The 14703-nt window shown below is 42.8% G+C and overlaps 1 protein-coding gene across 3 annotated transcripts in view; it reads left to right on the plus strand.

Annotated features, from left to right (window-relative positions):
* LAYN (layilin) overlaps positions 1-14703 on the plus strand; it is an 86050-nt gene that overhangs the window by 26182 nt on the left and 45165 nt on the right. For 2 of the 3 annotated variants that reach the window (XM_040325398.1, XM_040325396.1), the window contains exons 3-4: positions 8462-8482; positions 10379-10676. In XM_040325398.1, coding sequence (XP_040181332.1) covers positions 8462-8482; positions 10379-10676 — 319 coding nt within the window. The remainder of the gene's footprint in view (positions 1-8461; positions 8483-10378; positions 10677-14703) is intronic. The other variant, XM_040325399.1, reaches the window with a different exon arrangement.

A 14703-nucleotide genomic window follows, 5' to 3' on the forward strand; every position in this document is an offset into this window, starting at 1 on the left:
CGACAGCGCTGTAGGACACTTATAGGAGGTACTAATGGGCACTGAAAAGCTGAACTGATGGCACTGTTAGGTGGCACAGATGGGCACTGATGGACACTGGTAGTTGACACTGATGGGTGGCACTGATGTACACTGATGGGTGACACTGCTGGGCATCACTGATGAGGAGACATCTGGCAGGCATTCATAGTGGGCACTGACTGGCACCATTTGTGGACACTGGTTGGCATCTTTTAGGGCACTGTGTGGCATCCCTGGTGGCCATGGGGGGCATACCTGCTCATCAATGCGTGGTAGCCACCCTGGTGGTCCTGACGGCATCCTGGTGGTCGAGTGTGGGCATCCGGGGGGGCTGCGCTGATAAACAATCAGTGCAGACCCCTATCAGGAGAGTCCCCGATCGGCTCTCCTCTACTCACGTCTGTCAGACTCAAGTGAGGAAAAGCTGATAAACGGCTCTTCCTGTTTACACTGTGATCAGCTATGATTGGACATGGCTGATCACATGGTAAAGAGCCTCCGTCATCAGACTGACACGCCGCACCACCGATCGCTGCGCGTGATCATGGCTTATCCTGCTGGACGTCATATGACGCCCGATCAGGATAACTGAACTATCGCCCGGCTGTCATTTTGCTATAGACTGGTCAGGAAGTGGTTAAACTCAACTGTGTAGCAAAAATTAAAATAATCTGAATCAGATTTTTCCAATATGTTTGTAAAAATAAGGCTACCTTACAAACGCATCACTATAAAATCAGCCTTGTTCACCGAAGCAGATACACTTTTATTCACAATGGTTTCCAGTCCAAGTTTGCAAATTAGAGTTTGGAGTAGTTGCGTCAATCAATGTATTTGGTACTCACCTCCAACCACTTCCTACTATGCCTAGGGTGTTTTTTTTTATTTTTTTACTTATTGCTTTATTCACTGTATAGTCTGTAATGTCTCTTTCCTTTTAACCTATCATTCCTCTATGTTTCTCCTTTCTTCCTTTTTACTAGCACAGTTTTATACTTCCATTACATATCAGTAAAGCAGTGGGGATTCACTTATGACAGTATTACGTATTTATAGATGATGTCTTTTCTCTGCAAATTATATCAGTTACTGAATTTCTGGCTCCTGTTTGCTTATAGTGTATTCCTAAATATTTTACATGTCTGTCTTTCTGAAAATCTTTTATTTTCTTTGTTTTATTAGGAGTAATAAAATCTTTTTACCCTCCTAAGCAGTTTTTACCAAATTGTAAAAATCCACCCCATCCGTGGTCTGTCATATTCAGCTCTATAATCTATTTAGTAAATTTACAATTCTCATCCTGCTGCTTTTTTTTCTACCTCTTTCTTACTCATTAAAATTATCATGGGCGGCACTAGTTATTACTAAGGGTGACTTCTTAAAGAATAAATATATTTGATTCTGTTTTTATTGGCCAGCAATAAAGATTTTACACCCCACGTCATCACAGAAAGCAAATGAAGTAATCGCTACTAGTGTTGAGCAGAATATGCCATATTCGATTTCGCGATATATCTCGAATATATATTCGAATATTCGAGATATATTCGCTAAATTCGAATATTCGTGATATTTTATCGAAATTAAATGATTGCGATTTTTCGCTATTGCGAATGCGAAAATAATTGCGATTTTTTGATAACTGCGGTAGGAGCACTCTGATTGGCTCAGAATATTCGTGATATTTTATCGAAATATCGCAACATGCGAATGCGATATTTATTGCGCAATTTCGAGAAATGCTGGAGGAGCGCTCTGATTGGCTCAGAATATTCGTGATATTTTATCGAAATATCGCAACATGCGAATGCGATATTTATTGCGCAATTTCGACAAATGCTGTAGGAGCACTCTGATTGGCTCAGAATATTCGTGATATTTTACAATACAAAATAATTGCGAATATTCGGCAAATGCGGAAGGAGCACTCTGATTGGCTCAGAATATTCTTGATATTTTACAATACAAAATAATTGCGAATATTCGGCAAATGCGGAAGGAGCACTCTGATTGGCTCAGAATATTCTTGATATTTTACAATACAAAATAATTGCGAATATTCGGCAAATGCGGAAGGAGCACTCTGATTGGCTCAGAATATTCTTGATATTTTACAATAGAAAATAAAAAGTGTTTTGCATTGGTGGTGATTCTTTACTCTATCCATCTGTCACAGCCGTTTGTCAATCAAACACCTTGAAGATTGAACACGTTCATGCTGCATGCTTTGGACTTTTTTTCACTTCACATATCAAAGACATTTTTATGAAAGATTATTTTTCTATTATTGGGACTATATTTCTTTATATATTTGTTTCACTGTGTATTTCACAAGTTATTTGCGCTTGTTTATTTTATAATTTGCCCACATGTCTTGTCACTAGACATATTTTTTATTCTTGTAGAGCGACTCCATTTTCTGTCTTGTATTAAATTATGTTGTATAACATTTTTGAGTTGCTGCTGTATTCTCCCCTTTTTTTAAGGTATGCGCAATTTTTTCCTTCTTACAAAAAAAATAATAATATCAAACATACAAATATTCATAACAGAAACATACACAAAGCCCCCCCCTTTTGCATCAGAGACAATCAGAGTTCTCCTACCACAGTTATCGAAAATTCGCAATCATTTTCGCATTCGCAATAGCGAAAAATCGCAATGTTTTTTTTTTCAATTTGGCAACATAAAAGGATCGCCTCAGCTTAGCTACTCGGCCCAGGGTCTCTAATCATACCAGCAATGCTTTTAGACGTCGATAGGATGTGATCTGTTTTAAAAATCAAATTGAAAAAATGCGAATATTCGGAATTGCGAATATTCACCGCGAAATTCGAAATATAGCGCGATTTCTCGAATATGCTATATTCGAGTCGAATATTCGCAATGCGAATATTCGTGAGCAACACTAATCGCTACTACGAGGCTATGAGGGCAGTGTTGCTACAAAGGGAGACAGCAGCACTTTACATGGTTTAGAGATGAACTGAGAACCTCTTTTGCCCCTTCTGAAAAGATAAAACTTCAGATCAAGTTTAACAGCCTCTAAGTACAGTTCCTAAACCATCAGCCTTTAGCATCCCCTTGCAATGTGTTGTTAAGCCAGTCCCTGTGCCAAAGCCTTCAGTCTAATTTTCAGTCATGGTAGGCAGGCAGGCCCGGATTTACTCCCTTTCCCGCCTCAAGGCTGGGTCCTTCAATGCCGCCCCCTGCTGAAAGTCACTGTGCCCATCATTGCAGCCTCACCATCCCTGCTGCCTTACTGTGCCCTCATTGCAGTCTCCCTCACCATCATTGCTGCCTTACTGTGCCCTCATTGCAGCCCCCCTCACCATCATTACAGCCCCCCTCACCATCATTACAGCCCCCCTCAGCATCATTGCAGCCCCCCTCACCATCATTGCAGCCTTACTGTGCCAAACAATGTAGCCTCACCAGTCAGTGTGTGCATTACGCACATCGGGCATCTCCTGCTCCTGCTGTGTCACAGAGCTCACTGTTCGGGCACGCTGTGATAAAAGTCCCGCCCTCCTTCTTAACCAGCTCGTGTGATAGACAGAACACTGCCTCTATCACATGAGCTGGTCTAGGAAGAGGGTAGGACTTTTATCACAGCGCGCCCAAACTTTTCACAGTGAGCTTGTGACACAGCAGTCTCCCGCTGTGTGTTGCAACCAGTGTCGCCCCTGCATCCACTGCTGCCCCGAGGATTGGCCTCGGTGACCTTGTCGGGAATTCAGCCCTGATGGTATGTAGACAGCAGCAACCATCTTTCCGGTTCACCACTTCCACAGTTTCCTTACTCATCTCAGCCTCAGGCCAACACTGTTCACAGAATAGGTCCCTGTCCACAGCAGTTCCAGGCCTAGTCTGCAGCCTGACAAAGACCTAAGGCCCAGGAAACTTGAGGCCCAATCTGCTGTGTGCATGCGCATAGGGGAACTTTTCCTACTACTGCCAAGCAAGCAGACCCTCCTCCACTAGGCCACCACTCCTTTCCAACCAGAACCAGATTTATCATCTTTACTTCCCCATGTATAGATCATTTTGCATAAGTAACATAAGAAAAAGAGACAGCCCTCATTTCCATTTTTCCAAGGAGTTAGGTGAGCTTCTTAGCAACAACACACCAAAGTTTAAAGTTATTTTTCACAAGTCCAAAGATATGGTAAATTGTTCCAACGATATGGTAATAGAACAAAATAACTCTTAAAACATTTTCAGAATCTTCATTGTGCTGGCAATGCAAGAGGGCAATGGTCAAGGGAGGAAGTCCCAGTTCTCATAAGATACAGGCAACCAAAGTCGCATCACTGCTGATTCCATTCTATTCCTTCTTAGGGGGCCTTGTCTCTTCTCCATCTCTCTTCCTGTAGCTGGGTGCTTAGCTGGCCAGAGCAACTATAAAGACACCATGCTGCAGCTTCTTTTGTGCCCACACAGGGCTCCCATGCTGAGATAGTTGGTGTTGTTCCACCTTTAGTCACTAGAGGGAGCTAGTCGAACATCAGGACTAAAAAGACTTTGTGGTATAGACAATGCTGGAATAAGGGGGATAAGCAGAACTCAAGGGGGATAAGCAAAACCCAACCCAAAGGGACCCCCAACCAAATTGGGGGTCCCTTTGGGTTGGGTTCTGCTTATCCCCCTAGCCCATGCATTACCCTGCAATTTTCGCCTACACGGATACCTCCGTTGGATGAGATGATGCTGGCTTCACCAGCATTATTGTGCATTATATCAATGCACCTTGTATCCCCCATTGTCTGTACTAGCTCACTGCCCTTGTCCTGCCTCTGCCTGCAATCCACCAGCAATCTACCCTACCTTGGCCGGGTGTTATCTCACGGATCACACCGATTTCCACGATCTATTATCCCTCTGTTCGCCGCGGGGGGAACTCCCCTGGGCCGTTCGGTTCCGTGCATCCACAATTGACCCATCGTATTGGCTGTCCTGACGAAGCGGCAACCCCACGAAACTAGTCGACCTCGACCAATCATGGATTTGTACAATTGTTTGTTTTGCAATTTTATAATTCAATAAATCTTTTACATTTATGTCTATTGCATTTTATTAGTACCGAGATAGTCCCCTCAAATCTACTGAGTGGGTAACGTTTGGGTTTAGCTTCAGCTACTATTCCCTTGCCCCGACTCGCCCCCTTCTCTAATGTAACTGGGATGATGGTATGTTTTTATCTATATTATTCATTTCTATATGAGGCTATACTCCCCCTTTTTTGTTATCTACTGATAAGCCAGCTTAACTCTTTGTGAATCTACTTATTTGTTCTCGTAGGAAAGATATTTTAGCACCTCTTTTACCATGTATGAATTCATTTTAGATTGCATTCCCAATTTTGTTCAGATCTATGAAACAGGTCTATTTAAGGCCTATAGTTTAAATGGCTACACACAATTACAAAGATTCAACTCTGCACAAATACCTGAACTTTAGAAGAACTTTGGGACTTCAAAAAGTATTTTCACATTGAAGGTTTTAGTTAAGGAATAATTTTAATGGAGTTACATTATATAGTAATTTTAAACATAAATAATGTTAATTGGACTTTTTTCATTAGTGAAAATGTTTTGGGGATTGAGGCTTGTTCACTTTGCAAAGTGAATGTTGCCTAGCTTAGGGAATCATGTAAAACTAAGTGAAAATGCACTTTGCAAAGTATGTATGCTCTACTGTTGTAATAAATCAATCCAGTTATTCCCATGACAAAAATGTGTGAAGTGCCAGCAGTTCTGGGCTATTAGTCAACTGTTTATTTCCTGCATTTTTCTATGCTACATCAGCAGATTACACAATAAAATGCATACTGCAAAAAGTGTGTGTGAAATGATTAGGTTTTATATGTTGTATGCAACACTATGCAGAAATCAAAGGAAAGAATTACAGCATGTACTGAAAACACATACCCTCCAACTGTTCCTGATTTTGAGGGACTGTCCCTCATTTGGAGCAAAGTCACTCCGTCCCTCTTTCACCCTCATTTGTCTAGCATTTTTGGTCTGATCCATTTAGTTGTATATATAATGCACTACTTATCTATCAAAAAATGTTTCCCAATGCTAAACCTTTCATCCAATATTTAAATTGCTGCATTTGTAAATTGCAAAAGCCAATATAACGAACTAGTAGTGGTAAAAAAAAGCACTTGTGGGTTTAACCAATCATTTTTTTTGGAAAAAAATCTCCTTTAAAGGTGGGTGTGGCAGGGGGATGTCTGCCTACATACATTTACCAGCAGGTGTCCCTCATTCCCATTTCAGAAAGTTGAGGGGTATGAAAACATGTGCCTTCCCCCAAATCCACATCCCTAAAGGGGTGTTCTAGGCAAAAAAAAAAAAAATTAAAAGCCATCAGCTACACATACTGCAGCTGTTAGCTTTTAATAAATGGAGACTTACCTGTCCTGCTGTCCCTGGATGTCGGCACCACAGCTGATCTTTCCCATCAGCTGTCGAGTGCTGCTGTCGCCATTGTGGGTAAGGGAACCCGGCAGTGTAGCCTTTCAGATGCGCGAGGCCCCACTCCTCTCTCCTATTAGCCCGGCGGCCAGGGGAGGAGGAGGAGGGAGCTCCGCGAGGACGTCACGGCCGCATTACGGCTGCGGCCGGACTCCAGGAAGTGGGAAAGGATACCTGTCTTTAAAAGGTGCCAATTGCGGCATCGGAGGGGGGAGGAATACGCTGAGCGGAAGTTCCACTTTAGGGTGGAGCTCCGCTTTAAAAGCTGAACTCCAAACAGATTTGATAGACACAAGTTAATGCAGTTCTGTAATCATTAACACATCAATAAACAAAGTTGTGCTGTGTGGCAGGACTGCATAAATCTCAAAACTAAATGGACATAAGTACAAATCCTCTCTGTAAAACAGCTCTCATGAAATATGTATTTCATTTGTGTACGTAGTTAGCTGTTTTCCTGGAGTTTTAAAGAGACCTTACTACTAGACCTCACTTTTAATTCTAAGCTCTTGCAGAAAGAAACAGAGAATTATATCTTCTATTAGTGTGCCACAAAGGTCTATAAAGCTTAGCTGGCAATACATGGATACGTTTTTGTTTTTTTTACCATCAGCCAGGGGGCTGAGCAAAAAAAATAAATTAACAGATTCCCCATCCACAGAAGCGTGGTAGATGGACAATTCCCCGTACACACGACCGGTTTTCTCGGCAGAATTCAGCCAAAAAGAGAACATGAACATCTCTATTTCCTCGTTAGTCAATGGGAAAATTTGGCTCGCCGAGATCCTCGGCGGCTTCACAAGGAACTCGACGAGCAAAACGATGTGTTTGCCTGTCGAGTTTCTCGGACGTGTGTACGGGGCCTTACTGTATTCTAGCTGCGGAGACTCAGGGGGGCTTCAGAGCTGATCAAGAGAAACATTTTCAGCAAGCCGGTTTTGGGAGGAGATTGTATAGACTTCTCTTATACAGGAACGACCATAGACCGTTAGCAATTTTTCTGGTCCCTGCCGAATCTCGATTCAGCTATGGCCAGCGAAAGATTTGGAGGGATCCAACACTTCCAGGAGTATAGGATACCTGTGTGCGCCCCAGTTTCTACTCTCTATAGTGCCTATAGTGACATTGAGGTCGGTGGATGGAATCATGGAAAGCACCATATCCAGGAGATCTCTGGATCCCAAAAATGTTTAGGTCTGAAAAAACATAAGATTTCTCTATTTCTTTAATGGAGTGGTGTTCAGAGGTGTGAGCAGTGGGAGAGATAAGTATTTACGCTTTTCTTTTGCAGAGAAAGATTTATAGTAAATGTTGTTTTCCTGACAGGGTCACTTTAAAGATAAGGCACTAAACTCAGAAGAGCTCAGAAGGATCTGATGAGCAAAACAGTAAAGGAGGACACTTATGCCGCATACACACCATCACTTTATGTGATCTAAAAAAAACGAAATTTTCTGTGAAGTAAAAAACGACGTTTTTGAAACTTCAATTTTCAAAGACGAAGTTGCCTACACACCATTGTTTTTTCACAATGCTCTAGCAAAGCGAGGTTACATTCACCACGTTTTTCCATTGAAGCTCGCTTCATAACTAGCTTCTGGGCATGGTACATCAAGCATGTCAAATGGGTAGCAATAATTAAAATCGGTGCTCATGTGGGTGTTGTGGTTGTTTAGCATGAAAGACGGAATCAATAGATTTTCTATTGCTCAGCTTGTTAGCTGAATGAGAAAAATCGCGAAAATGCATATCTTCAACTTACTATTCATGCCTTGTATGCTTTGTATTGTTTATCTCTCGCTACAATAAAAGATTGAGAAAAAAAAAGAATGAGAAAAATCAGCCAGTAGTTTGGTAAAAGAGCAGTTATAAAAATGCACAAACTAGAAAGTTGCTGAATTTATTATTGGTATACTAATGATAATGTGTTTGTTTTCCATTATACTGCTATCTACCAGTGCATAGGATGCATAAACCAGGTAGGTTCCATTTAAATGAGACCCTAAAAAAAATTAGAATGCAAACCAGCGAATAGCAAAACTGCTACCAGCACATACCTGTTGACAGAAGTTCTAGTCATCTATGATGGCTATGTATGTACTCAGTCCAACTGTTGCGATCAAGAAACAACCTGTAACAGAATGAAAACTACATTATTTAGAATTTCTCTGCATGATGCCACAGTTTAAAATTAACTTATTGTATACTGTCTAAATTAGTAGTATAAATGATTTGCAGGTACCTAGATTTGATTACACATGCCTAAAGATTTATTTCCAAGAATCCCTTAAGCCTCGTACACACGATCGGATTTTCCACTGACAAGGCCTCTGACTTTTGTGTGAAGGGCGTTGGCCAAAAACTTGTCTTGCATACAAGCGGGACACAATTGTCAGCCCTACAAACACAAACGTAATTACGTATCAAGTGTTTTGTTAGCTCTTTAGCGCCACCCTTTGGGCACCTTCTGCTAATGTCGTGTTTGGTGAGCATTGCTCCCGAGCATGCGTGTTTGTACTTTGGACTTTTGTCCGACGGACTTGTGTACACATGCTCGGAAAATCCGACAACACGCAATTGTCAGAAATTTTTTAAAGCATGCTATCCAACATTTGTCTGCGGAATATACGACAACAATTGTCCGATGGAGCATACAAACGATTTTCCTCCAACAGTCTGTCATCACACAATTCCCATCGGAAAATCTGATCGTGTTACGAGGCTTTAAACTCTGAAATCAAGGATTGAAAATTGTCCTAATTTGGAGGGCAAGGAGAATCTGCCACCAAAAAGGCAGAACTTACCAATAGACATGTGCATAAAAGCAAAGAGGCATCTTTCCCTGTAAAATGTATGGGTATACATTTTTTTCCCCATTAGCATCAGTAATCATAACCTCATATAAATTCATTAACCTGCTATCAGAATAGTTCAAAGGCAGCAATATTAGGACAGGGAAAACAAGTAAATATTCTGTTTAAAAGAGGTAATTCCGTAAGGAGTGCGTAGATTGGGTGCCAAAATGTGTGTGCCTACAGCAGGGGTGTATTTAGGTTTTGTGCTGCCCTAGGCCTGACTAAACCCGTGCACCCCCTAATTTAAATATGACCCACCCCTTCCTGTCAAGGCCACACCCCTTTCTGTTTAAGAGTGGGGACACTAGTTCTTGGGCCTGGGGGTGGGGCATTGGATTCCTTTCATTTGCATAGATTTCCTCTTATTTCCTGTTTGGCTATGGGGCAGGAAGTGTAGGGAAATCTTTGCAATGGGACAGGGATGGTAAAAAATAAACTGACAGGGGCTATAACCCTCTCTTACTCTATCCAAAATGAAAACAAAAAGTCTTGTTTATAGTTCTACTTTAAGCACAAATTTCTGATAATTTTATGGAGCAGACTAAGAATCTATAACCATGCCAATGGTGCAGCAGAAAACATATAGCACAGTGAGGACGGCTTGGGGTCCAGGATGATGGGACAGTCACAATTAGAAGCAGCTTGCGTTACACTAACAGTGTAGAGCAAGCCGGCGGGGACTCTTTCAATGCTGCCCCCCTACAAAGTGCCCTGTTGGCCAAGGCCAGGATACAGCGTTGGCCTACAGGCTTCAGTGAAAAAAATCAAGCCTTGGGCATCAAAAAAAAAAAAAAAGAATGTGCTACATGGCTGAATACTAGACCACTTTGACAGGCAATGCTTCAGCACTTTCTGGTTGTCAGCTCCTTCTTGCCTCCCGAAAATTCCTATTGATCAGTGAGACTGCCCATCTAATTGTTTAGTAGGCAATCAAACCTTTATTATTAGAACACTTTTTTTGTAATGTAAAATATATATGTATTGTATCTAGTTCTTTAGTTTTCTAGTTTCTTGTTTTAGGACAAATTATTTGCAAACAAGGAACACAGAAGCCATGTTACAAAGTCATTTATTTTCATGATACATCAAGAAGGCTGACGTTTCAGGAAGCTCAGGATGAATGTAGACGGGATGGTGGTTACCTGATAATTATCAAGTCTGAAGCAGAGCAAAGATTTATACAGAAGCTCGTTCAAAGCATCACTGGTTCTGATGGTGACTTTTGGTTGGGTCTCAGAAGAATTGATGAGGACTCTCCAAGCTCCAGCGACTGCCAGAGTCTGTACTCTTGGGTTGATGGCAGCAAACCCACATTTTGGTGAGTACAAACATTTATAGAATTGTATTAGTTCACAGTTTCCAGGGCCGCGATTCAGATACATTGTCGTATCTTTGAGCGGGTGTAACGCATCTCCTATGCGCTACGGCGACGTAACATTGAGAGGCAAGTACTGTATTCAAAAAGCACTTGCTCCCAAAAGTTACGTTGGCGTATTGTAAATGGGCCGGCGTAAGCCCGCGTAATTCAAAGTAGCAAGGCAGTGGGCGTGTTGTATTGTAATGAAGCGTGACCCCATGTAAATGCATGTCCGATCGAACGGCGCATGTGCACGCATGCTCAGAATCACGTCGCAAATACTCCCTAAGATACGTCGGCTCAATGCTTTGTCGACGTGAACGTAACTTACGCCCAGCCCCATTCATGTACGACTTACGCAAACAACGTAAAATACGACGCTGTTCCGACGTTTCCGACGTCCATACCTTAACATGACTTACCCCTGCTTTATGAGGGGTAAACTTATGCCGGACATACGCCTTACGTAAACGGCGTAGCTAAATCCGACGGGCGCAAGTACGTTTCAGAATCGGCGTATCTAGGTCATTTGCATATTCGACGCGTAAATCTCCGGAAGCGTCCCTTGCCAGCATAAATATGCACCCAAGATATGACGGCGTAAGAGACTTACATCGGTCGTATCTTGAAAAACTCAGGCGTATCTCAGTTCCTGCATAAGCGCATAGATACGACGGCGTGCATTTGGACTTACGACGGCATATTTGGAGATACGCCGTCGTAAGTCCTTTCCGAATCCCGGCCCAGATCCTTAGGGTTCAGGCACACAGGGTTTTTAATAGGCTTTTGCTGCTTTACTGCACTCGGGGGACTGCATGTGCTGTGTACAGCCTGCTCTACAAGTAAGTGACTATGGAGCCATGCTCTTGTAAACAGCAATGTCTGTTTGCATTAGCAGTTAACCACAAATGTACCCATAGCTCCCAACTGTCCCTGATTTGGAGGGACTGTCCCTGATTTGGAGCAATGTCCCTCATTTTGGTCTGATCTATAAAGTTGTATAAAAAAAAGTTATTTTTATCTTTCAAAAAGTGTCTCCCAGTGCTAAACCTTTCATCCAAATTCTAAATTGCTGCATTTGTAAATTTTAAAAGCCAATATAAAGGAATAGTAATGTTAATAAAAAGTCCCTTCTGGATTTAATTAACCTTTTTTTGGTTAATTCTCCTTTAAGGGGGTGTGACAGGGGGCGTGTCCTATGCCTACATACATTTGCTAGTAAGTGTCCCTCATTCCCATCTCAAAATGTTGGGAGGTATGTGTACCTATGACATATTTTCCGAACACAGAGCTCTCACATTCGGAAAATAGGTTGGACGCACATATGTGGTTAAAAGCCAATGCAAACATGCATCAGCATTTAAAAAAGCAAGGCCATGTACAGCCATTCACTTATATCGAGGGCTGTATGCAGAACACATGGCTCCCTGGCCAAGGAACTATGCTATATAAAACCCTGTGTTCATGGGCCCTAATAGGTTTCTTCAGAGAGAAGTTGACATTAAAGGGGTTCTAAAGGTAAATATTTTTTCCCCTAAATAGCTTCCTTTACCTTAGTGCAGTCCTCCTTCACTTACCTCATCCTTCCATTTTGCTTTTAAATGTCCTTATTACTTCTGAGAAATCCTCACTTCCTGTTCTTCTGTCTGTAACTCCACACAGTAATGCAAGGCTTTCTCCCTGGTGTGGAGAAAGCCTCTTGAGGGGCAAGGGGGTGAGCAGGAGTGTCAGAACGCCCACTAACACACAGCTCCTTTCTCTAGCTGCAAAGTAGAGAGTGTCCTGACTTGCCTGCTCGCCCCCTCCCCCCTCAAGAGGCTTTCTCCACACCAGGAGAACCAGGAAGTGACGTCATGACGTCGCTTCCGTGTTTACATTGTGAAGACTGGATCGAAGATGTTTACGGCTTTGTTTCTGTCTGCGTCTGGACACTGGAGGTGCCGGATTGAGGATCGGGTCTCCCGGTGGGACGGGAGGCCCGGTCAGAGCGGCGAGAGGCGGCGGGAGGGGGGGATGTCCCCTCCCGCTCCTCCGGCATAACAACCGAGAGTGTCTGGGACCCTCAGAGGACACGGGATACCAAGAAGAAGTCAGGTACCACCACCAATTGCCTTCTACCCCAGCTGGGGTGCCTCCGTCCGGTGAGTGGGGACCTAATAGGGGGGAGCACAAAAGTCACCTATTATACATCCACTGATGATAGCATTTCGGCAATCTGGCACTTGGTAGGTTACGACGGCGTAGTGTTTTTATGGTGGCGTATTTGAAATTTGGCGGGTTGGGGGCGGGTTTCATTTAAATGAAGCGCGTCCCTGCGCCGAATGAAATGCGCATGCGTCGTTCCTAAAAAGTCGCAACAACGTCATTTTTTTAACTTAGACGTGACTTACGTCCATCCCTATTCACGGACGACTTACGCAAAAAAAAATAAAAAAATCTAATTTCGACGCAGGAACGACGGCCATACTTTAACATGGCAAGTCTATCTATACGCCACAAAATAGCAGCTTTAACTATATGCCGTTTTTTTTTTATCTGCGGGATATAAGATGTTCTATAGGTTATAGATATTAGACACTTCAGGTGCTAGCTACCCCACCGTCAGAGTCACATCCAGCTACTCAGCTATCCTGCACAGGACCCTGACCATATTGATATCCATCATCCTTTTTTATATTCTTTTATATTTATCCACAATTTTCCTTCCTCACTGCACATGGTACCGGGATACTAGCGGAGGCTGGCAATCCAGGTTTAGCCACTTATTTTGTGGCATATCTACCCACTGCTCTCTACTAAAAGGGTAACCTAAACACACCCCCCATTTCTATAGGGGTGTGTACAGGTTGTCCACATACCATTGGACAACACCCTTTTTTAGGGCACCCGACAAACCATACAGGAATAGGGCACCCACATCTAGATCACTAGAATTCTTGATTGACCTTAGCAGCGCCATTTCCCAATTTCCGTTTACCACACCTGGATAGCCAATCACCGGCTCTAAGCAACGGTACCGGGATGATGCCTGCAGCTGCGGGCATCATCCCGGTATAACCCCCGTATATGCGTACGCTCGGCGGGAAAGGGTTAAGGACTTGTCCACACTTCCTGCATGGTAAAACACAGTGCCTTATCGCACATGATGTGTTGGTCTAGAAACACAGGGAGAAACAGAGCTTTACATAGTTAGTCAGGTTGAAAAGAAGACACAAGTCCATCTAGTATCATCTATAAAAGGGAAGAAATAATATATATATATATATATATACACACAATCCCATATACATTATCTATACCCACACTTGATCGAGAGGAAGGCAAAAAAACCCAGCAAAGCATGATCCAATTTTTTCCAGCAGGGAAAAAATTCCTTCCTGATACCCTGAGAGGCAACCGGATATTCCCTGGATCAACTTTACCTATAAATGTTAGTATCCACTTATATTATGTACATTAGTAAAGAATCCAGGCCTTTTTTAGAGCTGTGGGTGAACTGCGCTGAGGCATGGAAAAATGCAGGCCTGTTTCAGAATCCTGCACTGTGCTGCACCTCACCCAAAGGCTGCGTCAAGTAGAATGGGGCACATAGAAAACAATTGTTTTCTTTGTGGCCTTGTGGAGACCTGCGTTTTTCTAGCGCAGAAAGTGTTCAGCCCTACAGATAATGCTAGGAATTTAGCGAATCTGCCTTGGGTTTGCTTCACGAACAGTTTCATAAACTCTTGCTCGAGGTTCCCAAACTTTGCATTGTACCCAGTAAAGTCTATAGGGCAGTGGCGGCTGGTAAAGTTTTAGGATGGGGGGTGCCAGACCCCGCCCTTCCTTTTTGACCCCTCCCAATTGGTGGAAATGGGTGTGGTTTCAGCGAAATAGTGGGCGTGGCTCTAAGGTGGTGTGGTTAGCATCAGAGATGAATGAGGGTTGGAGGGAGAGAGAGAGTGAGGGACAGCAGGCCCAGATCCTACACAACAATAGAAATGTGTGT

Source organism: Rana temporaria, chromosome 10 (assembly GCF_905171775.1).
Source record: "Rana temporaria chromosome 10, aRanTem1.1, whole genome shotgun sequence".
NCBI lineage: Eukaryota > Metazoa > Chordata > Amphibia > Anura > Ranidae > Rana > Rana temporaria.